Source organism: Panicum virgatum, chromosome 5K (assembly GCF_016808335.1).
Source record: "Panicum virgatum strain AP13 chromosome 5K, P.virgatum_v5, whole genome shotgun sequence".
Taxonomy (NCBI): Eukaryota; Viridiplantae; Streptophyta; class Magnoliopsida; order Poales; family Poaceae; genus Panicum; species Panicum virgatum.
Window position 1 is genome coordinate 3,969,174 of NC_053140.1, and position 27,665 is coordinate 3,996,838.

At 48.5% G+C, this 27,665-nt stretch overlaps 3 protein-coding genes and 1 pseudogene across 3 annotated transcripts; 1 reads left to right on the forward strand and 3 right to left on the reverse strand.

Annotated features, from left to right (window-relative positions):
• The first annotated feature begins 900 nt into the window (after nt 1-900).
• On the forward strand, nt 901-4,498 carry LOC120705736 (hexokinase-8-like). The gene is made up of 9 exons (XM_039990235.1): nt 901-1,740; nt 2,179-2,329; nt 2,403-2,585; nt 2,814-2,888; nt 2,974-3,129; nt 3,261-3,359; nt 3,439-3,569; nt 3,746-3,827; nt 3,918-4,498. The coding sequence occupies exons 1-9, from the start codon at nt 1,550-1,552 to the stop codon at nt 4,251-4,253; spliced, it is 1,404 nt and encodes a 467-aa protein (XP_039846169.1). The 5' UTR covers nt 901-1,549; the 3' UTR covers nt 4,254-4,498.
• A 103-nt stretch (nt 4,499-4,601) lies between these two features.
• Nucleotides 4,602-7,638, reverse strand: LOC120705737 (annotated as a pseudogene).
• A 388-nt stretch (nt 7,639-8,026) lies between these two features.
• LOC120705738 (auxin-responsive protein IAA2-like) lies at nt 8,027-10,160 on the reverse strand. The gene is made up of 5 exons (XM_039990236.1): nt 9,370-10,160; nt 8,968-9,257; nt 8,728-8,875; nt 8,569-8,632; nt 8,027-8,444 (listed from the first exon to the last, which is right to left on the reverse strand). Exons 1-5 carry the CDS (start codon nt 9,540-9,542, stop codon nt 8,400-8,402), a joined length of 720 nt encoding a protein of 239 aa, XP_039846170.1. The 5' UTR covers nt 9,543-10,160; the 3' UTR covers nt 8,027-8,399.
• Nucleotides 10,161-25,134: 14,974 nt separating this feature from the next.
• Nucleotides 25,135-27,446, reverse strand: LOC120705739 (clavaminate synthase-like protein At3g21360). Its single transcript, XM_039990237.1, has 3 exons — nt 26,889-27,446; nt 26,096-26,349; nt 25,135-25,690 (listed from the first exon to the last, which is right to left on the reverse strand). The coding sequence occupies exons 1-3, from the start codon at nt 27,255-27,257 to the stop codon at nt 25,330-25,332; spliced, it is 984 nt and encodes a 327-aa protein (XP_039846171.1). The 5' UTR covers nt 27,258-27,446; the 3' UTR covers nt 25,135-25,329.
• Between the last annotated feature and the right edge of the window lie 219 nt (nt 27,447-27,665).

A 27,665-nucleotide genomic window follows, 5' to 3' on the forward strand; every position in this document is an offset into this window, starting at 1 on the left:
CAATCGGTCACCATAACCAATAAAATTTCTGGACAATTTTTAGTTACACCGACGGACCGTCCGTCCCATAGGATCCGACCATCCGCCTGTTAAGATGTTCGGACCTGGAAATCATAATTGGAGCTCATGACAATATCTTATGAAAACATATTTTCACATTCTCCTAGAGTTAAATCTAATTTGTATTAGTTTTCAAAAAAGTATTTCCATAACCTCTGCTATCTCTATTGATTTTTGAAATAGCTCTAAGCGTAAAAAAAATAATTACAGCACAGAGAGCCTATAAAATAATTAAACAAATAATTACAGCACATAGAGCATACAAAATAATTTAAAAAATATGGGAGGACCTACCGCCGTTTGAATCGGCGATAGGTTACTGTATACTACAGTACAGGTCTACAGTCCGTCTACAGCGCGGTTATAGCCGACTGTAGCTCGGCGGTAGCGCCTTCCGCCAGTTCATCCGGCGGTATGTATCTACCGCCGGATGAACCGGCGGTATGTTAGATGGGCCGTGGGCCAACGAACTTACCGCCGGTTCATCCGGCGGTACCTATCTTCCGCTAGATGAACTGGCGGCAGGATGACATTTTTGCAAAAAAAAAATCAAAAATCGGAAAAAAATAATATAAAAATAAAAAATTCCCGTAGGTGGGAGGCCGTTGGCCCAGCGGGAGCCGTCGTCGTCTCTGGGCCTTTCGAGGCCTCGAATGAGAGCTCTGGGAGAAATGGGCCGGAGATGTCAAATCCTCTCGGCCTCTCCCCCAGCTTCCGTATCCGCCGTGTGGGTGACACGGGGGCCAAGCTCGCATGCCAGATGTCCTCACCTCTGTCCACGTTGCACCACCGGACCAGCCCACAAAAAATTGCCACTCCCTTCCCTCACTTTCTCTGATGAAACTGCTCACTCGCTCATCCGGAAGACTAGAAGAACTCCAGCACGTCTCCCACAAATCCTCAAACCCTCTCCCTCCCAGATCACAGCTCCCGCACACGCTTCCACTCACCCGAGGCCGCCGGGGGGCCACCGGCCGCCGTCCGCGGGTGAGGGCGACCCTTCCCATCCCGGGCTCCCGGCCAACTTCTCCTTTCACCTCCACGGCGACCTGACGCAGGAAACTCCATGTGATCCCCGGCCCGATCCGGCCGCTCCGCCCCCTGGATGGAATCTATCCCTGGAGCGCGCTAGCATGATCCGCCCCCGCGCATCTCGCTCTGCACGTCCCGAGAAAGTAGCAAGAAAACAGCGCCGCGCCCACACAGGAGCACACGGGCGCGCCGCCGTCCCTTTCCTGCTCCCCCCCCCCCCCCCCCCCCTCCCCCCCGAGAAATCCCAAGGTTCCTTTTGCTTACTGTTAGAGTAGCTTTCCCCCCTTGATCGAGCAGTTCTGAGCTCTTCGATGCCCCACCACTTCACCCCGCTTTTCTGAGCATTTTGCTTCGGTTCTCGAGTATAAAGATCCCGCCTTTTGTTGCCTTCGTGTCTCCTCCCGGTTCGAGTCCCCCGGATCCACGATTCTAGATTGGCGAGTTGGGAGTTGGGGTCATGGAGGCAGCCGCGGCTGTGGCAATGGCGGAGCAGGTGGTGGCGGACCTCCGAGAGAAGTGTGAGACGCCGGCGGCGCTGCTGCGCGAGGTGGCGTCGTCGATGGCCCACGAGATGGGCGCGGGACTGGAGAAGGAAGGCGGGAGCAGGGTCAAGATGCTTCTCTCCTACGTTGACAAGCTCCCCACAGGGTCAGTATCTGTGTTTCCTTGTCTGATCAGAGGAAGCTTGAGTGTTCTGTTACTTGTTGTTTGGTTTTAGCGATAGCTGGATAGTAAAATGTTTCTACGACAACCCGATACGATTCTTGCATGCTCATCAACACTATTATATCAAGAACAAAGTACCAAGTTGTTACTTATCCCATTCTGTTGGTGCCAATTTAATATGACTAGAAAGAAAACCGCCATTCCATGCTCAATTGACTGCGCTCCTGTGTCTGTAGCATGGAAGATTTATATAGATTGTACTGTGTTCAGTTTTATCTAGATTCAAGGCGGCTGATAGATAGTAGTATAATCTAAGGGTGGTTGGTGAAGATGGCAGATGTCAAGGCAAATTTATCCTTGCCTTGAGCGCACCAATACAATTGCTTACTTTATAGTTTATACTACTGATGATGAATTCAGGAGAGAGGAAGGATTGTTCTATGGATTGGACCTAGGAGGAACAAACTTCCGCGTCTTGAGGGTGCAGTTGGGTGGGAATGAGAAGCATGTCGTTAACCGTGAGTCCAGAGAAGTCAGTATTCCTCCACAGTTGATGTCAGGGAGCTCCTCGGTAAGTATAGATGCTTAGATTTCATTTACTGCGGCTGATTTGGATCCGACATGATGCATTTTCAATATCTCAGGATCTTTTTGGTTTCATTGCTTCTGAACTGGCCAAGTTTGTTGCTGATGAAGAGAAGTGCGATAACATATCAAATGGAAAGAAGCGAGAACTAGGATTCACATTTTCATTCCCAGTGAAGCAACGTTCAGTTGCTTCGGGTACCCTTGTCAAGTGGACAAAGGCATTTTCCATTGATGATGCTGTAAGTCTTCATGTGCCCATAAGCCCAACTTGTCTTTGTTCGATGTAAAAATTATGTCAAATGAAGTGCTTCAAAGATCCTGTATTACTGCTTCCTTTATGATTGTAATGATTTGTTCTTTTCTCAAGCTACTTAAGTAACTATGTCAGATCAACTTTATTCGGTGTAAGTTATGAACTCAATTGTTTATTGAGAAGCCTTCCATTACATTAATTTCTCTGAAATCAGGTAGGTGAAGATGTAGTGGCTGAATTGCAAACAGCTATGGAGAAGCAAGGTCTGGATATGCATGTAGCTGCATTGGTGAGTATCAATGGGTTTTCATTATTGGACCCCCTTCAATAAAATCAAACAAGTTGTGGTTTCAACAGATCTTTTGATGAGGCAGATTAATGATGCTGTTGGTACTCTAGCTGGAGCAAGATACTATGACAAAGATGTTGTTGCTGGTGTCATATTTGGAACTGGCACAAATGCAGCATATGTTGAGAAGGCAAACGCCATTCCAAAGTGGGAAGGCGAGTTGCCCAATTCAGGGGATATGGTAAGGTTTGAGGCCATTCTTTACACTAAATCTATTAGTACCCAGAGAACAGATATTAGTTGGATTGTGCTACTTTTTATTAAAAAAAAATGAATGTGTACACAACTTTACTGCCTTTTCCTTTGTTTCAGGTCATCAACATGGAATGGGGTAACTTCTGTTCATCCCATCTTCCTGTCACTGAATATGATCAAGAATTGGATGAGGAGAGCCTGAATCCGGGAGAGCAGGCAAGTATTTGTGTAGAAGATTGTCTGTTTTTTATACTGTTTTTTCTCATGTAACTGTCTTGCTTTACATTTCTTTCAGATCTACGAGAAGTTAATGTCAGGAATGTATTTAGGTGAAATTGTAAGGAGGGTGCTCCTTAAAATATCATTGCACTCCTCAATTTTCGGCAATATTGATCACACTAAGCTCAAAACCCACTTCGTCTTGCGGTATGTTGCCTGCTTTTCTTCCCGGGAGTTAATGCTGATGATTAACAATGTGATACATTGGTCTGAATGCATGTTTCCATTGGCACTTCAGCAAATTTGATTATCCAATTGAACAGACTGTCAAATTCAATTCAACCTTGACTTAGATGATAAATATTGGTTTATGTGGTTTACAGGACTCCACATATTTCTGCAATGCACCATGATGAAACACCTGATCTGAAGATTGTGGCTGAAAAACTGGAAGAAAACCTAGAGGTATGTTGACTTGGTAAATAATGCGCCACAATTTTATACCTGAGCCTCGTATTAACACAGTTGAGTGATGCAATATGTGCGTATTAGCAGATAACAAGCACATCTTTGGAGACTCGAAAATTGGTTGTAGAAGTCTGTGACATCGTGGCAAGAAGGGCAGCCCGGCTGGCTGCTGCAGGGCTTGCAGGGATCCTCAAAAGGCTCGGGAGAGATTGCAACGCCCAGGAGCAACGATCAGTCATTGCCATTGACGGGGGATTATTCGAGCACTACACCAAATTCCACGAATGCTTGGAGAGCACACTGGGCGAGTTGCTGGGAGAGGAGGCGTCCAAGTCAGTGGCCGTCAAGCACGCAGATGACGGTTCAGGAATAGGTGCTGCCCTGATTGCAGCTTCGCAGTCTCAGTACAGAAATGTTGAGTGATATAGTAAAAGCTGGCAAAAGTATTTGCCATACATCTTGGGAAGATTAACTAGCAAGTAGCTCGAAATTCTTCCCCACATCTTAACAGTCCAGCATGTGCAGTTCACAATGCTGAGCTGGAAGCAATCTGTAACCGAAATGAGGCTTGAGGAAGTGACTATGCATAGTTCCAATAACAGTGGAGTTGCAGAGGTCTCCTAATCATAAATTTAGACCTATTAACTATTTTTTTTATGCATGAACCATCGACTGTAAAGTTGCTGAACAATGTGATTTCATGTTTTCTTTTTCTCATCCTTATGAAAGCTCCACAAAAACGCCCATGTAAAAGCTAGTAATAAACATGGATTTCAGACAAGTCTTTTTTTCCCAAAAGAATTGCTAAATACACCATTAAGCGTTAATCCATCACTTGCAACAAAGAAAATGTAGTAGTGACCCGGCTGTGCACGAGTTCCCTACAAACATATTAGCCTGGCAACAGATTTAGAACCAGCATACGTGATCATTCTTCCATAGCATCACCGATGGTAACTTCACCCTTCATTTTCAACGAAGTGATCTTCGTTGACAGTACCTCTGCAAACAAAATAATGGGTTACAGTTCTCAAAGACTTATGCAATGCTAATTACAAGGAACACCAAAGAAGTGATGCAAGTTCTTACCCGTCTGTCCCTGGACAAAGTTGTATCCCTTGGAACTGACATACGTCGTTGGGTTTGGCAACTGGTGGTTCCTTAAGTATTCGGTTTTACCCTGCTAACATCATTAAGACACTGGTCAGATAAGGTCCAAGCCGAGTCTTAAAACATTCCCAACCTCAGTACAGGATCATTGTGGCTTGTCAAAACGTTCTAGTAAAGGAACAGCATCAAGCATGTTCCATGCATGATATAAGTTATCACAGATCAACCATAACTATACCAAAATTTTATGTGATACAATTGATCCTTAAAATTTTAAGCACCTGCTTCTTTTGTTCCAGGGGTCCTTAACAGATCACTTCCTTCCATACAGTCTACACTCTACAGGGCATGGGCATTTTAATCGAACGCAGCTTTTGTTAGATATAGGCATACCTTGGTAATTACACAAACATCGACATTGCTGCCACTACCCAAGTCATTGAAGATACCAGCACAAATTGCTTCTGATACAAGCTGTATTCCTTCCTCCCTCTGGGCAATTGAGAATTTGAGATAATTGAAGTCAGTATTAAATAAAAAAAGGTTTTCAATTTTTTTCAAAGAAACATGTACGAATGTGGATCATCTTGTTTGACTTGTAACAAACATGCAACAAAGCAGTTCCACTCATGAGAAACAATAGTGTCAAGTGTTTGACAAGAAAAAGGAAATATAAAGAAAAAATATTCTGTGCAACCTAAAATGCTGTGGCACTTACTGTGAGGCCTTCTTTATACTTTGATTCAAAAACTGACATCGCAGCAAGGGACCCCGAACCCATTGTGGCAAATGGTAGTGTCTGTGGAACCATGTGGATAAACCTGTGCATGACTAAGTCAATGATACCATATTTGAAATTTTCTTTTGTGGTGGATCAGGCAAATAATTGTACTCACCGTGTGTAGATGTGGTCCAGTACAATCAACTCCACCGAGAACAAGGGCAGCGCTAACATGACCTTGATATCTTCAATAAAATGACAGACCAAGTCAGATATCAGCTCCAAACTGAAAGTATTCATACTACTTAACATTACTTTGAACGAGACTGAGAGAGCAAGGATGACCTAAAAAGGTGTGACTTTAAGAGTGTAAGAGTTGTTACAACTCTTGATTCACGACTAGTTGCATATCGGTGGAGCTCCAGCTGGGAACTAACCATGTCTAGGGGGAAAAAAAGGTATACTAATTATCTTCTTGTCAATGAAAAAGATAAAAATGCAACAAAAAAGTGCAGTATGACTAATCCTTCCTACCAGTTACAGCCTCTGTATCTGCAGCAGTTCCTGCTCCACAGCAATAGATATTTGGTGCCATATAATGAATTTTCTCACAGTTCTTGTCAGCAACGATAGGCCCCTCGGTTGCCCTTGTGTCTGCCCCAAGAACAACACCATCCTAGAAAAGAACATAAAGTGATGAGTGATCCAAGTTATATATCACATAATGGTTAACGTCCCGGCCATACATGTAAGGTCCATGGATAGAACAGACTGTGGACGAGTAGTTCTATCAATCAATGAAGTTGCTCAAACTGTAAGGTGCTCTATTTCTGTGGCATCTAAAAATCACTAATACTGAATGGAAATGCAGGCCAGATTTGTTAAAACAGCTCAACTCTGCTACAGGCACATAAAAAGCAGATGCTAGTAGCCTAGGATCAACTAATCTGCCATATCGCAGAGCTAAACATAAAAAAAAAAAAGTAAACTGACCAGTGCGTGTGCGTGTGTGTACATACCGCAAAAACCAAACCGACAATTGTAGTGCCAGTCTTTCTGAAACCAGGAACCTTGAGGCCCTTCTTCTCCAGCATGCCATTCCTGGGGCACAGATCAAAGCTGAAACCGCCCTTGGCAGGGACATCCATTGACGCAACCATCCTGCATAACAGTCAAAACACTTCAGTAAACCTTGTTTCAGGTTTCCTTACGATCATTAGCTTCGCTTCAATCCCAGCAATATGGCCCCTCAAATAAAATTCCAGTAATGCTTGTTGTTCTGTTTTTTTCTGTTTACTCAGGTATAAGATGGGCTGCTGTCGAGAGCTCGTTCCCACCGCAGCTTAAACAAGACGTTACATCAAATCAAATCGAACAACATCTAAACGAAAATCAAACCTTACAAATTACAGCGGGGGCATGTTAAGAGTTTCCTAGCCGTTCAAATCCTCCAGAGCATAGATAAGAAGCGCACTTTACACACACGCGATCAATCAGATGAATGGAACCAAACAATCGAGGAGACCGAGCGCCTCAACCCGCCTTGTTCCGCCAATGGCCACGGAATCAAAGCACGGGGCAAGGCGAACCCCTCCTACCCCGCCGCCGATCCAGAGTGAACCGCCCGTACAGGCGAGGAAGAAACAAGAGCGCGAAGTAAAAGCGGAGATGCGCGCCGCAACCGCACCTGAGAACGGGTTCGGGTCAGACGCGCAGCGAAGAAGCGACGAACTCTGGCACCGACCGCCTCGAGCTCGGGTCGACGGCGGCAGCAGCAGCAAAGTTTGGGTTGGGGAAGAAGAAAGAACAGAAGAGGGCAGTACGGGGCCGCCTACTCGTGATGGGCCTGGGCCGTCCGAACAGGGCCCTGGTACATGGGCCCTCACGGTGGGCCGCCCTCGCCGTGTGAGGTTAGATGGGCCGGGTAGGGTTGGGCTTCCGTAACGGGCCTAGGCCGTGCTGCGCCCTCCAACCAGGCCAGCAGCAGCAGTGTTCCAATGATCTGTCCGCTCAAACGCCCGCCAACATTGCTGTGTTTGGTTATGGCTGAAAAAAATTTAGCGAAAACTTTTTGTTCCTCTGACCACTAATTTAGAGTATTAAATGAAGTCTAATTACAAAACCACCTCCACAACCCCTTAAATCGCGAGGCATTTGACCGCGTGATTAGAGGTTGGTTACTGTAGCATCACTGTATCAAATCATCAATTAATTACCATCATTAGATTCATCTCAAAAAGTGACGTGTCACTGAAAAAGGGTTTTACAAATGGTTTTACAAATAAATTACATTTAGTACTCCATGCCGAAGTTTGTATTTTTGTGAAATCTTGATGTGACAAGAAACCAAATGCGGCATGAATCGTAAGTTCAGAACAAGCTCCACTGTCTTTTTTTTTTGAAAAGAAAAACTCCACTGTCTTACGGTATCAACCACGAGAACACACTAAGACTAGATTCATGCATACAATTCCGCATTTTTTTACCACTGAGATGTACTCAAAAGCAGGCAAGAAAGGGGATAGATTCATGAACACCTAACACTACTGCATTACATGACCCTAATACCGTCATGGCTTCTTCCCTCCATCCCATATACTACTTACTAGCAAGTTACTATTAGCAGCAACACGGAAAGACATCAAAAAGGGGCAAGGCCACGCCCGTTCTCCTCCACCCGGGACCTTTTCTACAAGCTGGCGATCCATGGAACAGAACAGAGCATGGATGGTCCAGCTTCAGCAGTCGGCTGCAGCCCTCTTCCTGCCCCCGCCTGCTCTCAGCTGCAGAAGAAGAGAACACCACGCGTGCCCATTCATTTCAGTCAGTGGATGAAGAACCTGAAAGCCGGAACCTGTGGGGGGACCAGAAATAGAAATTCCACGCCACTTGGGAGTTGGGACTCACCGACGAGGCCGGCAGGTCGGAGCTCCTGAGCACGCGCAGCCTCTTGGCGGCGGCCACGAACATCCTGCGGCGGAGATGGGCACGTGAGAATTCGATGAAATCGACATCGTGAGTTCGTGACTGATGCAGACAGACAGATGCTTTTCAGTTTCCACTCACTCCCAGGGGACGTCGCCGACCAGCACCCGGTCGCCCTCCTCGTCCTCGTACACCAGCGTGTACTCGCCGCCGATCACGGGCTCCTCGGCCTCCTCCGCCCCCTCGCCGCAGCGCCTGCCCACCGCGGCGGCGGCCGGGTCCCTCTGGGCTGCGCAATCGAGAGGATTTTTTTTTTCTTGGCATGATCAGACGACGAGCACAGATACAGCCGCATGCATCGTTCTTGGATGTGAAACTTACCGGCGAGCAGGCCGCGGAAGAGCTTGCCGACGGCGGCGGAGAGCTCGGCGTAGCCGCCGTACGCCGTGAGGTCCACCTTCCGGCCGATCGGCACGCCGTCCATGTTGATCTTCACGAACAGGCCGCCCTTGCGCGCGCCCTCGCCGGCGCCGCCTCCCTTGGCGCCGCCGCCGCCGTCCAGACGTTGAGCGGACGACGACTGGGGCGACTGCCTGGAGGACCCCAGGTTCCTCCTGAACGACCGCACCGGCGGCCACCCCACCACCGGAGCAGCAGCTGCTGGCCTGGCCCTGACGACGGATTTTAAGCGACCATTCAAATTTGACATTTTTTCAGAAAGGGGACAGAGAGATCAAAGCTCGGCGACGAGAATGAACGAACTGAGACACATCGGGTACCAACCTCGTCTTGGAAGCATCGTTGTTCCCTTTGCCAGCTTGGAGAGCAAAAGCAGCAGCGTCACCGGGCTCCTCGCCGGCGTCAAAACCTGAGGGCTTAGCGAAGTAGGCCGGGAGGCCAAGGCTGAGCTCGAGGCCGCTGTCCCCGGCCTCTCCGAGCCGGCCGCGCCACGCCATGGTCGCCGCCTTCCTCCTCCTCCTAGCTCAGCGCGCGCAGAGCACTTGCTCACGGTCACGAGTCACTCACGACACAAGCAGAGCACAGAGTTGTAGGGAGAGAGGCGAGCAGTGGACAGAGGGGAGCACATAAATGAGGACGGCGACCGGCGAGGAAAGGCTGCTCCCTACCTGGCAGGGCAGCGAGAACCGAGAAGAGGGAGAGCGGTGAACAGGAGAGGTGGAGGACAGGGCAGGCAGAGCAGAGCACAGGTGCTGCTCCGCGCGCAGCCCGAGGTGACCAAAAGGCGGCAAGGGTTTGCGAGCAAGGGACAAGGCTGCTCGAGTGCTTTCAGGCTCTGAGCATTCAAAGCTGCAGGTGAGCTCCTCTGATCTGTCTCTCCGATCACTGCTCGCAGCTCGGTCGCTGGCTGCCTGCGCGCTAGCTTGAACTGTAGAAGCTAGGTAGGCTAGGGAATAAGTGCAGGGCGAGATTCCGAGGGCGGAGCAGGGGCGAGCAGACGCCGGGAAGGGAAACGAGAGCAGCAGCGGCAGGAGGAAGCAAAGCAGCTAGCTAGCTATGGCCGCCCCGCCAAGCAACGGCTGCCTACCAATTGAGCCAGGTGTGTGATGGTGTTGCGGTGCTCTCCTCGCCCTTATAAACCGGAGGAAAAGCGGGGCGAATCTGCGGCTTCAATAGTTCAATGGCGTCGCTTTATCCTTCCGTGCTCTTTCGCATTTTTTTTTTTTCGCGACCGTGCCTGAGAACGTATTTCATTAAGAAGAAGCAGTTTACAGACAATTCTTGATGCGATCAAACAACGCTTGACCGGCACAAGATCACAAAGGACTAAAAACAGAGAAAAAACAGAAAAAACACCGACAAACACCCAATAACCTAAACAAACAGACAGCAACAGAAGCAGGACGGGGGAGAACACCTCCAACCCTACAACCCTAAACGAGGCCGACCCAGCACCAACCAACAACTGAACCTGCAAAAGAAACTACATCGCCAAAGGTGCGAAGATCCGCAACATAATCAAGGTGGCAAAGCATCCACCCGACCAATCAACAACGGCGGCAAAGCATCCGCCCGAAGAGAACTGCAACCAACGACGACGGCGGCAAAGCATCCGCCAGAGCAGTACAGCGGCAAAGCAACCGCAAACCGACGACCAACACGACCTGGACGATGTAGAGGAACTAAACAAAGGCAGGCACAGAAGCGGATCCTCTCCGAGAAGGGCAACCGACCGCCACCGGCAAGAGCATCCAAGACAACGCCTCCAGCGAGGGAGCGACGCGAAGAGCGCCGTCGTCGTCCGACCAACATGGTCTAGGTTTTCACCTGGTAAGCTCACCGAAGAGGAAGATATAGGGGAGAGAGTGACGCCTTCAACAAGGTAAGCGACGCCCTCGGGCGTCGCCGTCACCGGCCAGCAAACGGACCAAGGCTTTCGCCTTCACCCTAAACCCAACCCAAATCCGATGACAGCAGACGCCCCTCCCCAGCCACACGAGGCGGTGGCGACACGGCCAGGAGCCCCTGGCCACCCGAGGCCGCGGCAGCAGAGGAGGGAAGCCCTGTGCGAGCGGCGCCGCGGACGGCGGCGGCGGCCACGAGGCAACGGCGGCGGCGGCGCAGCCAAGGCCCACGGCCACCCGAGGCTGCGGCGGCGGCCCGGCACCGGCCACCCACGACGTAGCGGCGGCGCAGCCACGGCCCCCAGGCCACCCGAGGCGGCGTTGGCGGCGGCGCGGCCACGGGCACCCGGCCACCCGAGGTGGCGGCGGCGACACGGGCCCCCGGCCACGAGGCGACGGTGGCGGCGAAGCCACGAGCCCCTGGCCACGAGGCGGCGGCGGCGGTGTAGCCACGGCCCCCGGCCGCCAGAGGGGGCGGCGGCGGCGCGGGCGCGGGCGGATGACACGGATCCGGCCCCGGCGGCGGTCCAGGGCGGCACCGGCGGCGGCGAGGCCACCCGACGCACCGCAGGCGGCCGCGACGCCGAGGCACGGGCGCCGGCAGGAGGTGGGGGAGGGCACACCCCAGCCACGGACAGATCCGGCCCGGGGGGTCCCGGATCCGGCGAGGCTGCGGCCGGATCCGGCCCCGGCGGCCGGCGGCGAGGCGACATCGAGGCCCCGACGACAAGATTGGGGGCCAGGAGGAGGGAGGCGGGGGGAGGACAGAGGAAGGAGGAGGGGAGGGGACGCGAGTTGAGACGGCTTCGGCTCAGCCGCGGGCCGCCGCCGCCCGGACAGATGCCGGCGGCGGCGGCGGCCACCGGGGACGGCCTGGGGAGGGGAGGTGGCTGGCGGCGCGGATCGCCCCCGAGTCGCCAGGGAGAGCGACGCGGGGGGGGGGGCAGTGGTACCCTCTTTCGCATTATGAATCTTCTTGTTCTTGGTATCTACTCCCTTGTTCCTAAAATAAATTTACTTCTAGAGTTTAAAATTTATTTCAAAATAAATACACTTTTGTAAATAGGACAATCCAGGTCTAGTTGTCTTTTTGCACTTTCTCTTTTCCCAAGGTATAATTTCACACTAGCATTGATCTCCGTGTCAAAACTCTAGAAGGGCATTTATATTGGGATGTAGAAAAAAACTGAACGAAAGGTTGCAAAGTACTCTGTGGAGGAAAAAAATAAATAAAGAATTTGTTTTTCAGCAGGGAAAATAAGTGTGGCCGCTGGGTGCCTGGGTCCCCCCGGCCCGTGTGATCATCGGTACATGCGTGTGCGCGAGTGTGACAAAAATGGCGGTGTTGGATAAAGAAGGGGGGAGACCGGGAGAGCGCTGGATAAGATAAGCTCAACATTTTGTCCATGGCTGCATTTGCCCTTTCCATTTCTTCTGATGTGATGCCGTGCTGTCTGATTAGCACGCCCCTCGGCTAGATTGGGAAACTGAGATTTTTCGATAGTGTTCTTGGGTTGTTGATTTACCAAGTTTATTTATATAGCAAACAAAGCGTCAAACATTGGTATAAAAAAAAGCAAGAGGTCCCGTTTATAGACTGAGCACGCGTCAATTTTGCAAGTACGGTGTACTATCTCCATCCAGTCACGTCCCCGGCGAGCCATGGAGATGTCTGCCCTAAAAGCCGTCCAGCAAGCAAAGAAGCACAGATAATCCTACAACCCTCATGTTCGGTTGTTAGCAAGTCCTCTCCTTTGCAAGTTTCAAAGATTCAACACTTTAGGTACCCTGCAACTGGGGTACCCACTCCTACTGTGCCAAGACTCGCGTAGTTATCCGTAACTACGCCCTAAGGAGCTGAGCAGCCGGACCCCTGGGGTCCGACTCCATCTCACAGGACCAACGGTCCCGGACCCGCTTCCCGCTCGGGGACGGGTCCGGTGTCACCACGTGTCCTAGAGGTGGAAATGCTCAGTACCTGTGGCCGCGGACCCGGACCCCGCAGGTGGGTCCGGGACCTCCACGTGCCATCCGGACTCCCGCAGATGGGTCCGGGACCTCCACGTGCCTATCCGGACCCCGTGAGCTCTCGACTCAGTTAGCTGATCGGGAGGGGTCCGGAGCCGCCACGTGTCACGCCGGCGCGGGCGCAAGCCTTCCGCTGGAAGCTCCCTCACCCACCCGCATTAAGTGCGAGTGGTCGAGGCAGGCTCTGCTGCCTCTGGGCACGGGGCAGCTTTTGTCAGTCCACACTGTGGATCGCCAGTTACCGAGGCGGCTCGTCAGTTACCAAGACAAGCATTAAAGACTCAGCGCCGTGCTTGTCTTTAATGCTCGTCAGTTACAGGCACGGTTGCCCTTGGAGCAGGAAATCGAGAGGCGCGTGGCGCGGATGATGCCACACTCTCTGTCATCTCCACGTCGTCCACACGAACCATGGAGACGAGGAAGATATGAACTGCGACCAGCTAAATACCCCCTACCTGGCGCGCCAAATGTCATGGGCTTTTGGGGGTACCCACAGCCGGGTGGCGGAACGCACCCGCCTATTCCCTGAGGGGGAGTACTCGGGGAAGTGCTGAGCTTTTAGGCCGATCTAGCTTCCGGGGCAAGAACGCAAGAACACACGGATTTAGAGTGGTTCGGGCCACCGGAGCGTAATACCCTACATCCACTGTGTGGTGTATTACACTAGGAATGAATGAGTCTATATCTCTGCCCCCAAGTCTCCCTTTTGGACTTCTCTTTTCTCTAACGGGCGCCCCCCTTTTATAGATCAAGGGGTGCGGATACATCGGTCGTTGAGGCCCCGACAAGCGGGCCCAACGTGACTGTGTAGTATACTGCGCAGAGTACTTAAATGGCTACAGTAGTTGTAAATCTTTTCTCCGATATGCTTCCACGCCCTGCTGCCCCTCTGACTCAGGGGGTCTTCTCTTGTCCCGTCAGCAAGGTGCCCGTTGGGGGGACGTAGCTTGCGGCGTGGCCTGTTGAGGCTATTATGTAGGCGTCATAATAGATGAAACCGAGCCGTCGTGTCCATCTGTCATGGCAGACTGACAAGCGCGGTGTGGGCGGCGCCAGCGGCTCCACCAGACGTCTTGGTAATACGCGATCAATAGTGTCCCCTGGTCGAAGAATCGCCTCGGCTTCTGCTATATCAATGTGGACGTCTACCGCAATGAATGCGGTAGTAGGTGATCCTTAGTAAGGAGACCAAGGGGCCTTACATACGCGTCTGTGCTTGCAGACACGTGGCAGTTCCGGACCTCCCCGGGGCGGGGTGTCAATCCCTTCCCTTAGTGAGGGGTCCGGTTACTATACAGGGGGTCCGGGACTCCGCGGGGTCCGGACCTCCATGGGATGCCGGGAGCCCCCAGCTGTTCAGGCTGAGCGCCTGCTTCTTCCGGAACACGTGGTGCTTCCAGACCTTTCCCAGCCGGGGGACGGGTCCGGGACCGTTGGGGGAACGGGGCTCCGGACCGTAGGGATCCGGCTGTTTGGACGTAGTCAAGGATAACCACGAGGCTCTTGCCTAGACACAGCAAGAGGAGTACCCCAGTTCTGGGTACTGACAAACACCTAAATAAAAATACCTAAATGGAGTGTATGCACAATTCTCGTCCTCTTGTTAGATGCACAGCACAGCCTCATACAGCCCGCTCACATATAGCCATTTTGTTTTCAAATGATTTTGTTTGTATAAGTTAGAAATATCCTCTCGCCAGCAATTGTGTGGCAGGATGAAGGCTCCGTTCCTGCTATCTTTGTCACCGTGATTCTGGCTCACGGTGCACGAGCAAAGGCAGCCATGCATGGGTTACTAGATCTGTGTATTGTGGAGAGGAGAAGATAACTAAAGACCTTAATAATCAGCCTGGAAAATCTTGTTATCTTCACCGATCCGGAGTCAGAAGATAACCATGGGGCCGGCAGCCATGGCGGCGGAGGCGGCTTCCCTGTGACGGTGTGACCCAGCCCAGCACTCTTGCAGAGGGGCAGTAGTGTGACGCAGTGAGGCTGCTCCACTGGTCTCACCCCCGGCCGCGAAGCAGCCAACGGGGAGACGAAACGTGTTGCCATCTTCCTGTCATTGTCAGCGTGGGGGGCACACATGTCTGGACGGCGACCGGCGATGGACGACGCCGACGGGGCGGGGCACTGGCTACCGGCTCAGGCTGCGTCGTCGCGACTTGACCCCGGCCACCCCAAAGGTGCCATAGCACTAGCATAGCACCACCCACCCTTCCCCCTCCCTGAACACAGAGAAAGGTTCCTGTTCTTTCTGGCATTCCATTTCTGCGCTGCTGCATGTGAGTCATTGTGTAGATCCCTGGAAAACGGTAGAAAAGATTGCATCGGACACTGTATCACAATATAGTATTTTTTATTTGTTTGTGGTAAATATTGTCATATCATGATCTAACTAGCCTCAAAAGATTCGTCTCGCAACGTACATCAAAACTATATAATTAGTTTTTTTTATTTACCTACATTTAGTACTTCATGTATGGGTTATTTGCTATATTTAATGTTTCGATGTGATGGAAAATTTGGAAAATTTGGAGGAGTTTGGGGATCTAAACACACCTGTGGTTGGTTTGCCTGCTTCCACACAGTAAAACAGCCAAAAACATTTGCCTAGCTTGTGTGCGTGAAAAATCAATGCGGTTATTTGTTAAAATCAGTGACATTTTTTCTTTTTAAAAATAATTGGTGTAGAAGAAACCGTTGTCGTTTTCCCGTAGACATCTAAATTCCCAGGTGATATCATTTCAAAGGCTTCGGAAAAAAGCTAAAAGACAGTGCAGAAAAGACATCACTCGAATAGCCAAAGGACAGAATAACATAGTAGCAGAATATCCTTGACGTTTGATTTGAACCAACTGTTGACGATCAAAATTGGCACTAGACAATGCAGACCGGTCTGATCGGTACATCCTAGCGGTCTGACCGGTCAGACGCTGTAGTCGGTCTGGCAGTAGCCGACCGGTCTGACCGGTCCAAGTGGAATCCGAATACATCTAGAGATTTTAATAGTTTTACATCTTGTAATAGGATTTCTTGCGGGATAAGTCCACCCCACCCTATAAATATAAAGGGTAACGGCCGATTAGAGTATCCAATGGATCAAATCAATATAACTTTTATCTTTTTACTTTCTTTTTGCCCTAGCTTTTTCTCATCTACTATCTGTTGTTCCTCCTTCGTCCCTACGTCGATTGAGGGCGTTCTAGGTGGCCTGACGACCCTAAAACAACCCTGCATGTGCCTGCCCCAACGGGTCCTTCCCGGGCGACGTTCGTTGGTCTCGCCGACGGCCTGCCCGGCGACAACCAGTCTGACCGGTATACCCGACCGGTCTGACCGGTTTGAGCATCGGTGTTGCATCGTGCCGTCGCTCGCTGCGCGTTCAAGCGTTTTCGTGTGTTGGCCCTAGTTCCGCGCCAACATATTTTGGCGACTCCGCTGGGGAAAAGAATAAATAAATCGGTTGCCATGGCCGGTATTCATAAACCTGGTAAAGTTGATTTTGCCAATATTCGGAGGCCGAATGTTCAACAACTTTCGGTCGAGCATCAGAAGATTCTTGATGGCGTCCAGAAGAATATCAGAGAAGATAAGGAGAAGGAGATCCAGAAAATTAGAGAAGAGAAGTAGAAAGAGATCCAGAAGCTGGAAGAAGAAGCCATGAACCAATACATCTTGCACTTCTCCATCGACCGGCAATGGAAGGTTACGACGGATGACGCCTTTGACGCTTCACAGTTTGAGGTAAAATTCGATGAGAACGAACAGCCTATCCTTAATTCCGAAATAGCTAATGCTATAGACGATGCTGTTTCTTCTCATGTGAATAATAAGTTGGAATTTATTGGCCAAAATATGCATGATATGTTTGACGATCGCTTTAGTCGAATTGAAATACATCTTGGTATAAAATATGTCGGTAATAATGCACCTACATCTAATACCGATAAGACAATGTATGGTTCGGCAATTCCAACTAATAATGCTATTGTGACTAATTCGGCTAATCAGCGAAGCCGAATTAATTATTATGCATCACCTAACGTCAATGTACCATATGGGGCATCAAGTTCGTTGCGACATTCTACGCCGCCGAACTTTGCTCAACCTAATAATACACCGATCACAAACCGGCCTAATGCTGATGATGTTGGATCAGGTAGTATTAAAGAAGAGGTGATGAAGATATTTCGGCAAAACTTTGGTATAGAACCTAAAGCCAAATGCCGAACTTATCAAAGACCATACCCTGATAATTACGATTATGTTGCATATCCTCAAGGGTTTAAAATTCCTGAATTTGTTAAATTCACTGGTGATGATAGTAGAACTACATTGGAGCATATTGGTCAATTTATTATACAATGTGGTGAAGCTAGCACTAATGACATTTACAAATTGAAATTGTTTCCTTTATCTCTATCGGGTGCTGCATTTACTTGTTTTATTTCATTGTCACCCAATTCAGTTTTCACTTTTGCTGATTTAGAGCAGAAATTTCATGATTATTTCTTTACTGGTGAAACTGAATTGAGATTGTCACATCTTTCATCGGTTAAACAAAAAATACATGAAGGTGTTTCTGAGTATATTAGAAGATTTAGAGATACTAGAAACTGATGCTATAGTTTGACAATTTCTGATAGAGATTTGACTGATCTAGTTTTTGCTGGTTTACTTGATTTTCATAAAGCAAAACTAGAGGGACAAGAATTTCTAGATGTTAGTCAAGTAATACAAAAAGCTCTGGCTAATGAAAGCCGAGCTAAACAAGCTAGAGATTCTCAAAAATCCAACGAAAAACCTAATCGTCCTGTTTATGTGATTGGGTGTGATTCAAATTGTTCGGACGATGAAGGTAAAGATGTTTATACCGCTAAATTTGTTTGGCCCTCCAATGCTAAACCTTGCGTGTGCGGTTCTCTTAAACCGATTCACAAAGATCAGCAGGAAAGATTTACTTTTGATGTATCCAAATGCGAGAGAATATTTGATGAATTGTATAAGAATGGATACATCAAGATGTCGCATGTCATACCGCCGCTTGAAGAATTAAAGCGGCGAGCTTATTGCAAATTTCATGATACTTTCTCTCATGCGACTAATGATTGTAATGTGCTTCGGAGACAGATTCAAACGGCTGTTAATTAAAGCCGAATAATTGTTCCACAAATGAAAGTGGATCAGAATCCTTTTCCTGCACATACATATGTGCTTGAGTTGAGGAATCCCAAAGTGTTAATTCGGCCGAATCAAGCCGAGTCAACAAAAGGGAAAAATGTAATTTTTGGTGAAGAGAGATTTGAGCCCTCGAAATCTCACCAGGAAGCTCCAGCGAAGAAAATCCCTAAAGATTTATTGAAGGATTCAATGCTCGGGAGGCAAGAACAGAAAAAGGGCGCCAGGTCTGCTCAGACCAGTCTGACCGGTCAGGAAACCGGTCTGACCGATCACTCTGGGAGTTCTAGAAAAAATTCCAGAAACAATAAGAAAAAATAAAGGCCGAGTTTTAAAGAACTCTTGGCCAAATATGAGAAAAAAGGGGTCGTCCAGAAGCAGAAGGGACGGCCAGATAAGGTTAAGGATACAAAGCCATCATCGTCTCAAGTGCAATTGAGTTTGTGCCAAGGTAATTTATTTAATGGGGCGATTGCTCCTTAGTATTGTTGGTATCCTTATTATAAGCCTTTGGATTATAGTAGGATGCACATGCAGTCATATTATATTCATTATCCTTATATATATCCAAGTTTTACTTCGCAAAGACCGATTAGCGATAATCTGGTCAAAAGAAACACTGATTGCAGCAAGGAGTGTGAGAAGAACATAAAACAAGATTCAAAATATCTACAGCCGAGGTGGTGTCCCTCAAGTTTGTTTCACACTCAAAAGAGGAGGTTGCAAAGGATGCGCAAGAAAGAGTCCATGGAACAGCAAGCGGAGGTTGTACCAGCAAAGTCGGTGACCATGAAGCCGGTATGGAGGCCCAAGCAAGTTGTTTCGTCGTCAGCTTGAAGAAGAAGCAAGATATGGCCGATAAATTATTATCGCCCTTAGCACAAAAAATGGCCGATGTATTCATCACCCTTAAATAATTTTGGTCCAGAAGAGTGTTCTTTGGCACACAAGCTTTGCCAAAGAACAGGGGGGCATATGTTGACGATCAAAATTAGCATTAGACAATACAGACCGGTCTGACCGGTACGCCCTAGTGGTCTGACCGGTCAGACGCTGTAGTCGGTCCGGCAGCAGCCGACCGGTCTGACCGGTCCAAGTGGAATCCAAGTACAACTAGGTATTTTAATAGTTTTAAATCTTGTAATAGGATTTCTTGTGAGATAAGTCCACCCCACTCTATAAATATAAAGGGTCACGGCCGATTAGAGTATCCAATCGATCAAATCAATATAACATTTATCTTTTTACTTTCTTTTTGCCCTAGCTTTTTCTCATTTAATATCTGTTGTTCCTCCTTCGTCTTTACGTCGATTGAGGGTGTTCTAGGTGGCCTGCCGACCCTAGAACAACCCTGCGTGCGCCTGCCCCGACAGGTCCTTCACGGGCGACGTTCGTTGGTCTCGCCGCCGGCCTACCCGGCGACAACCGGTCTGACCGGTATACCTAACCGGTCTGACCGGTTTGAGCATCGGTGCTGCATCGTGCCGTCGCTCGCTGCGCATTCAAGCGTTTTCGTGTGTTGGCCCTAGTTCTGCGCCAACACCAACACTATTAGCTTTGCTATTAAAACACAGTGGTTTTCATTCAGATGAAAAATTAAATTTATGGAAAAAATTAAAGATACCGTCATATTTCCTTCACTATTTTTTATAATTTTTTAAGCAGTAAAATTGAACGTTGCCCGTCGTGTACTGATAGAGAATGCTAGTTGATCTTCTTTCACTCAAAGCGGTCTTCAGGGAGAGCAGTGGCACTTTTTTTTCCCCGTAGCGACAAATTTTACATTTAGAGGGTGGAAAAGATTGCTAGTTACATGATGGAAGCAATGGAAAAGTAAAAGCCGGTGGAGAAAGATGCCACTTGGAAAGCCCAAGGCAAAAACTTAGTAGTAGTGCTTCCATGGTGTTCCAAAGAAGTGACAAGAATGAATTGAAAGCCACTCACAGAGTTTGATTTTGAAACAGCGCACACTACATCTTTGCATGGTGATTCCAACGTAAACCTTATGCAAGAGCATACAAGCTCCACCTCATCTTTTGACTCGTTGTTTTCTTGGAAGAAATTTTCAGTTCAATGTCAATGGAGGAGGAATATCTTTCAGCAATCCATGACCCTGTGGCGTTCCATAAAAGTCTTGGTTCTTTTGTGTTGTTTTCTATGAGGTCGACTGAGTTTTGTAAGACTCTTGCTTGTTCTTAATAGATAAATGTATTGCCCAGGCAAGTTCTTGAAAAAAAAATGACTTGATGCTTGTAAAGTTTTAAGTTTGGGAACATATCAGGTGCAAACCAGACTTCAATCTCTCCAATACGAGCAACACTTTCTATTTTTGTGCTTTAGAGCTTGTGGGAACACTTTCTGTTTTTGTTTTTTAGAGACAAGATCACATTTGGGACCGAAAAAGATTGTCAGTACACCTAGAACTTCAGGATGTACACTGAAAAAGAATGCTATTTTCATTTTTTTTTGCCTCGTTTCTTCCCTATATATGTGGAACCTAAACTAGGGTTTAGCTCTTTTTTTGAGAAATAGTCATTTCTGTTTCCAAAAGCGGGTGTAGCATAGAGGAGCCACATGAAACAGGCGACGGCGGCGGGTGCTTCATCCGGCGGTAGTCGCCTTTTTTTCATTTTTATATTAAAAAAACAAAATTTCAAAAATATATGACGAATAGGGAAATTTTCAAAAATAGGTGCTTGTCGCCCCCCTAATGGGCGACAGGGTGCCTGGGCGACAGGACCTAAATGTAAAAAAAATTACATTTAGGTCCTGGCGCCCAGGGCGCGTTAAATAGTGAACTTTTAAAATCGATATAAAATCGTAGAAAAATCATAAAAATACAAACGCAACTGTTATGGATTCTATTAAATAATATCTACAACTTTTGTTACATAAAGTTTTTCATTTGATCAATGTATCTAAATCAAGAAAAATAGTTCTTGTACCTAGAAAAATTTGAAATAATTCATTTGGTCTAGTTGTGCTTATCTAAAATTTACCAAACTTTTTTTTATAGCTCTTAGAAAATAAAATAATGGTACTGTAAAAGTTATGGCTTCTAATACTCAGTATATCAGCATGGATAAATAACTCATTTAAACTAGACATATTGCAAGATCTAATTTAAAAATTTATTCTAGAAATGTTTTCTGAGCCTAACAATTTTGTACAAGCCTATGATCATCATATGCAACACTCTGGCCAAAGATGACATGCATCCAAAGGATGATCTTGAGATTTAAATAAAAGTGCATTAAACTGGTATTTAAAATAGAGCAAGATACATTGATCAAATGAAAACTTTATATAACAAAAGTTGTAGATCTTGTTTCATAGAATCCATAACAGTTGAGTTTGTATTTTTTTGATTTTTATACGATTTTATATCGATTTTACAAGTTCACTGTTTAATACGCCCTGGGCGCCAGGACCTAAATATAATTTTTTTTACATTTAGGTCCTGTCGGCCATTAGGGGGCGACAGGCACCCATTTTTGAAAATTTTCCTATTCGACATATATTTTTGAAATTTTGTTTTTTTAATATAAAAATGAAAAAAACGCTCGGTAGTTTAGAGGGCCCTACAAAGTGCACTTGGGCTGTAAGATGGGCCAGTCCTTATCATGCGGGACTTGCTGCACTGTGTGATCTGTTCTGTGTGCGTGTACTCATGCTGGACGGTGGTGGGCCTGCTCGTCTGTTTTTCGGCTCTGGACCTTGTTCATACGGGTCATGCCGTATGGAAGGCAATGATCACATCAAGCAAGACCCGTTCAAAGAAGACACCGCAGCAAGGACCAGTTGGCGGCCTGGACCTGGAAGTTGGAAATCTGCTTTTTTACAAACCCAAAAATTTGTTCGCAGTAGGCAGCAGGCGAACAAAAAAAAAAGTTGGAAATCTAGTGTGCAATTTTCTCAAAAAAAAACGTAGCTAGTGTAGAAAGACAGACATCAAGGACACAGCCGATCGATCCAGAAGGCAACTTCCACTAGCGTATGACAAGAGATGAGATGAGATGATCATCATAGCTGGAGGAAAGAGAGAAAAAGAAAGAGCTCCGATCCGGGGCCTGCCTGACTTGCATGGAAGAAGCCATGATGGTGGCCGCTTTTGGCGAAGCCTCTCCCGGAAGCCATGTGCTGCCGCCGCGCATCATGTCCGGGAAGAAGAAGAAACAGCTGCTCCTATTCCTAGCAGTCTAGCACGACGACGATGAGGCAGCCGGTCGTCCGGGTCCGGGCACTCCGCTCCAGATCTCGCACGTTTAATTTCCAGATGACGCGAGCTCGACGGCAGATCGTCAGATGCAATGCACCACATGCCGCAGTCTCGCTGCTCGCTTTAGCTCGGCCGCCGGCGACCCGGCCGGGCTAGTGGCCGTGCTGCGCCGTCCACATCGACCTTATCGGCCGCTGGTGCGCGTGCACAGAGGGAGAGGGGTGCACTGTTCCTCCCCAGTGGACGGCACTAGCTAGCGGCGAGGTGGCCGGCTGATCTGGCGGCGAGACTCTCTGGCTGGCGGCCACAGGTTCCGTTCATACGGATGACGGATCCAACTATAGAGTGCCAGAGAACGCGAGGCGGCGCTACGCCTGCCTGGTTTGCATGGGGGGCCGGCCGCCGAAAACTTTCTTTGGCAAAGGGCTCCACCCACCGCTCTCCCCCAGCATCAGATACGGCCGGGCACGCCCGCGCGACTCCTTCCTGAGGCGACAGGCTTGGAGTGGTAGATGATTGGGCCCTTTGCCACTGCGTCCGCGTGCGGTGCGTGTGTGCTTGGCGTGCCCTGGGAGCAGTGGCTTGGATTGGACACCAACACACATCATGTCAGTTAACCCGATGCGCTGCTACTGCTAGTACCTTCCTTCGCCAATCGCCAGGCCCGGCGGAACGGAAAGGGACACGCTCGCACTGTCGCGCAGATCGGTTGCTTTGCTTGTCAGCCGGCAACAGGTGCCCCGCCCCTCACAAGTCGAAAGGCACCAACCAACTAGCTGCCCGGACGGCGCGCGAGCCGTTCTGGTCCGTACCAAATAATCCTCTTCGTCAGAGGGGAATAATTACCGATGCTGATGATGATCTGGCTCGAGACGCTGCACCGATATACCTGATCTTCAGCAGAGATTCGTTTTGCCGGGTCATTCATCAGACTGTAAAAAACACGGAGAAACCTACTAGCAAATGAGTACTAGTACTAGTAATTCTTCTTCGTTGTTATCTTCCCTGGCCCCTAGTTAATCTGAGCCACGGAGCGGTCTAGAAAGGCTTGACGACCCAAGCATCTACCCCCGGAAAAAAGATTACCTTTCCAGTACCGCTAGCTTTTAATCCTGTCGGGAAATGCAAGGGATTACGTCCAGCTTTTCTAGATGCCCGATAGCACTTTTCCTGGTAGATTCGGATCAGGGGGAGCACGAAGATCAATCAGCATCCTCATCATCTCGTTGCGTTGGCCAATTATTATGATCACCTTGGATGATCATCTTTGATGATCCTATGTAGTACCGATAAACATGCACGATGCCTGGTAGAACGAAAGAAGATACGAGACCACATCGCTGCTCCGGCGAAGCTGCTGACAGCAACAGTAGCATCTGGCAAAGCGACAGGTCTCATGTTCAGAACTTCAGAGATCAGCGACGCCGGCGCTTTCGCTTTCGGGACGGGGAGAAAGCAGAGCCCGCGCCCGCGCCCGCGCGAACCAGCAGATCACCGGGCGGAGAAATGGATGATTCGTGGCGCGTCACCTGCTCCATTAATTTCTCTCCTCTCCCATCCTATCCTATCTGGAGTTGTCCTGGGCATGAGTGGAGTGGGCATCTGCTGATCTGCATCATCTGCCTCGCCTGCGCAGCGCAGGTAGCGCTTGGGCTTGGGCAGGATCTCGCTCGACGGATGATCCCATCATCGCTGCTCGGCTTTTGGGTGGATGGATAGATCGGTTCGCCGCGTCTGGGGACAGCGAGGGACAGCGAGGGACATTAAAATCACATGGAAATATTAAATATAGCAAATGACCCATGCATAGAGTATTAAATGTAGATAAATAAAAAAACTAAGTGCATAGTTTTGATGTACGTTGCGAGACGAATCTTTTGAGCCTAGTTAGGTCATGGTAGGACAATATTTACCACAAACAAATGAAAAGTGCTACAGTGTGCTAGTGTTTTTCCTATCGCTACAGTATTTTTTCATGGGAACTAAACACAGTCCAAGATGCTTACGCTCTCCTCCTTGGCGGCTGATCATTGTCGGTAGTGCCGACATGCAAGCTTATCACCTTGTGCTGGTACTTGATATTCCATCATTGGGTGGATACCTGTGGTGTGAAGGAGGTTATTGCTAGGTAGTACTCTCCATTCCAAATGATAATTTGTTTGATTTTTTTGCCACTTGTCTTATTTTATGTAAAATATTAATATTTTTATTGTGGCTTGATTTTTTAATAAAAGTTTTTTCAAAATTAATTTAAATTTGACAATATTCGTACAAACTTTTGAACACGAGTGGTTAATTTTGAGGTTAAAAATCAAACAAATTATAATTTGGAACAGCGGAACTAGTACAAAGGTTTCTTTTTATAGAGGAAATAAAGGTTATTTTCTTTTCAAGTGTTTCACTTTCTAGAGGAAACAAAGGTTTTCTTTTTTTTCTTCTTGAAAAAAAGAGAGGGGAAAGAAAGTTTGTCGGACAGGGCCACACCGCCACAGGGGACACTGACACGTTAAGTAAACTTGTGGGCCTAAATCAAGATCCGGCCCACCGTGTGTAAGCTGGTCTATGGGCTTGGGTGTATAACGAAAACGAGACGGCCCGCTCTCAGGAAAGAAAAACGAGACGGGCCCGCTCTGCAGTGGCAGAATAAAACGAATCCTTCTAGATCATGAAGGCAACTAGACCAAGATGCAACAAGACCACGCATACGCCACCAACATTCAAGCAGTGAACTTTTAAAAAAAAAAACAACATTCAAGCTGTGAACAAAAACAGAGCTAGATGATAGATCCTGACGTGCTATTTGGCATTACAACTTACAAGCCCTCACTTCCCAGCGCCACAAACTATTCCCAGTTCAGAGCGCCTGCACATCGACACACATCCACCCCACCTACACACTGCAGGCCTATCCTTCACCTTTCAGGTTCACTCGTGGCGCGTCTACGCATCATTTTATTTACAGAGCGAGGCAAGGATGCGCCGCGGGGGCTCGAACGACCGGCGGGAGTGCAGGACGGCCCAGTTGTCGATGAGGAGGATGTCGCCGTGCTGCCACGGGACGGCGGCGCACTCCTCCTCCAGGATCCTGCCGCACTCGGCGATCACGTCGGCGGGCAGAGGCGAGCCGTCGCCGAAGGTCACGGCCTTCACGGGGTCGTTCCGTGCGTCCTTCCACCCGGTGTAGGCGGCCACCATGCTGTTGAACCAGATCATCCTGCCCCGGCTCTCGTCCCACTTCACCGCCGGTATCGGGCCCATTATCGTTTTCACGCCGTCGTCAGACCATTCCAGCTTCATGCCAAGCTTGGCAGCCCTGTGAAGAATGGTTGGGTCAAATTTTCAGCTAAGAGCATTCAACACGGTCCATTTCAGTTGGTGCTACACTGCTACGGAAGTCGACTAGAAAATTCAGTGTTTGGACTGAAGAAATCGCATGGATGCATCCTCGCACTGTGCCTACACTGATGTCAGGATGAGACAGATATATCGATTCTGTGCTTGGTATGAAGAGGCCATGATAAAGATCTTTTGGAACGATCGAAGCTGATAACGCCATTAAAGCACATTAGTTATATATACTCTGGAACTAAATCATTGTAATGTAATGTATATTGGTTTAGGTTATTCATGGATATCATTTTTTATGCAAGTGTTAAATGTAGCGAACTCATGACAAAATTATGGTAAATTCACAATTGGAAATCTGCAATGAAGTTACCTTTCCTCAGCGACAGCTTTATCTTTAGTGAGAAATGTTGATTGCCATCCACGACCAATTGGAGAAGATGGGTCGTCACCCTCTCCCAAGACCCTTGTATATATCAGCCCATCCTTCTCCAGTTTCTCCACAAATTCGGGGAATTTTTCCTTCATCCTCTTGTAGACATAATGGCTCAATACTATTGGTGTTTCTCCACCACTCTTCGGTTCAACTTCACAAAAGAAGAACAGTTTTGATGGAAATGTTGGAACCTAAAAACAAATGGTTATTATTGGCCATAAGTGCTAAGCAGGAAAACAGCTCCAAATGAGCTTATCTGTTCAAAATGGAATTTGCACCCAGTAAAATTTACCGGTTGATTTCTACAATGGTATCAAAAGCACTCTGTACTATTAGTATAGCTCGGTACTGTCAAATATTAAGTTTCAGCATGGCAAGTACTAAAATTTGTTTATTGCTCCGCGCTGACTGATGAATTAAATGGTTGGAGGATTTCAACTATTAAAATACTACTCAAATTACATTCCCCTTCTACATCTACATTAAGTAAATCTCGAGTTAGTAGAAAATCGTTCATGACAGTTAACATCTACTACTTTCATTTAAAATTTCTAAGCTTTTTATCAAAGAGGAGTACTAACTTTGAAGCAAAGCATATTCAAACGTTGTACGATTATGATATAGAATCGGTCGTGTTGTGTGCCTCCTCAATTTCAGTTATTCCGCTGCTTGTGGTTGTGCAGAAGTGGGATCCTTGCGAGGAACTTGGGCCCGGGAGGCTGACGCTCACCTGGGCCATCTCGTGGTGGAAGGGGATCTTCTGGTCGGGCGGCGACTCGTTGGCGGTGAACACCCGCCCCACGACGTTGGTCCGCGGCGCGGCGCCGCCGACGTACGGCAGCTCCTCGTACCCGAAGGCGTCGACGGCGCGGTCGAAGTCCGCCGCCGTCCGCACCGGGAACCCCCGCAGCAGCAGCGCCCCCGCGCCCCTCACCAGCGGCTCCAGCCGGGACGCCCGCTCCGACCGCACCGCCGCCAGGAACTCCTCGACGCCGCCGGTGGCGACGGACGGGGCGCTCGGGACGAGCACCGCCGGGAAGGCGACGCCCTCGACGACGCGCTGCTGCGGGAGGCGCGCTTCCTGGAAGTAGCTCGCCATCAGGGCTCGGCGCTCCCTCCGGCGTGGTCGGGTGCTTGAGAGAGACAGCGAGCGGCCGTGAGAGCGGTGACGAGGACGATGAGGCGGCTCCGTGGTGTTGTCCGGATTTGCTTGGGATTTGGAGTGATCCCTGCCTCCTTGGATGAACGTGGACGGCTTCGCGGGAGTTTTCCTTGTTGGGCTGGGTGTTGTTGAGCGAAGCAGGCCGCAGGAGCGGCCACACACTTGGCACCGACGGCAACACGGACAAACGTGCTGTTGACTTGTACGCTTGTACTGTCTTATTTTATCTGGAATGCTGGATAGAGAATCCTCCAGAAATTGGAGAATTGGAAAGATATTTTTGAAGGGAATTCATTACACTAGTCTATCAACCCATGCTCCCGCACGGACTAGTTAGAAATATTT

Bases quoted from the DNA above. Each gene is read 5' to 3' on its own strand.
- LOC120705736 (XM_039990235.1), top strand. From the start codon at position 1,550: ATGGAGGCAGCCGCGGCTGTGGCAATGGCGGAGCAGGTGGTGGCGGAC. The intron at 2,586-2,813 runs GTAAGTCTTCAT...CTCTGAAATCAG, and splicing joins CATTTTCCATTGATGATGCT to GTAGGTGAAGATGTAGTGGC. The intron at 3,130-3,260 runs GTAAGGTTTGAG...CCTTTGTTTCAG, and splicing joins TGCCCAATTCAGGGGATATG to GTCATCAACATGGAATGGGG.
- LOC120705738 (XM_039990236.1), bottom strand. From the start codon at position 9,542: ATGGCGTGGCGCGGCCGGCTCGGAGAGGCCGGGGACAGCGGCCTCGAG. The intron at 9,258-9,369 runs GTTGGTACCCGA...ATCCGTCGTCAG, and splicing joins AACGATGCTTCCAAGACGAG to GGCCAGGCCAGCAGCTGCTG. The intron at 8,445-8,568 runs GTGAGTCCCAAC...CTTCTTCTGCAG, and splicing joins CCGACCTGCCGGCCTCGTCG to CTGAGAGCAGGCGGGGGCAG.
- LOC120705739 (XM_039990237.1), bottom strand. From the start codon at position 27,257: ATGGCGAGCTACTTCCAGGAAGCGCGCCTCCCGCAGCAGCGCGTCGTC. The intron at 26,350-26,888 runs GTGAGCGTCAGC...ATTTGTTTTTAG, and splicing joins TCCACCACGAGATGGCCCAG to GTTCCAACATTTCCATCAAA. The intron at 25,691-26,095 runs GTAACTTCATTG...CATTCTTCACAG, and splicing joins AAAGCTGTCGCTGAGGAAAG to GGCTGCCAAGCTTGGCATGA.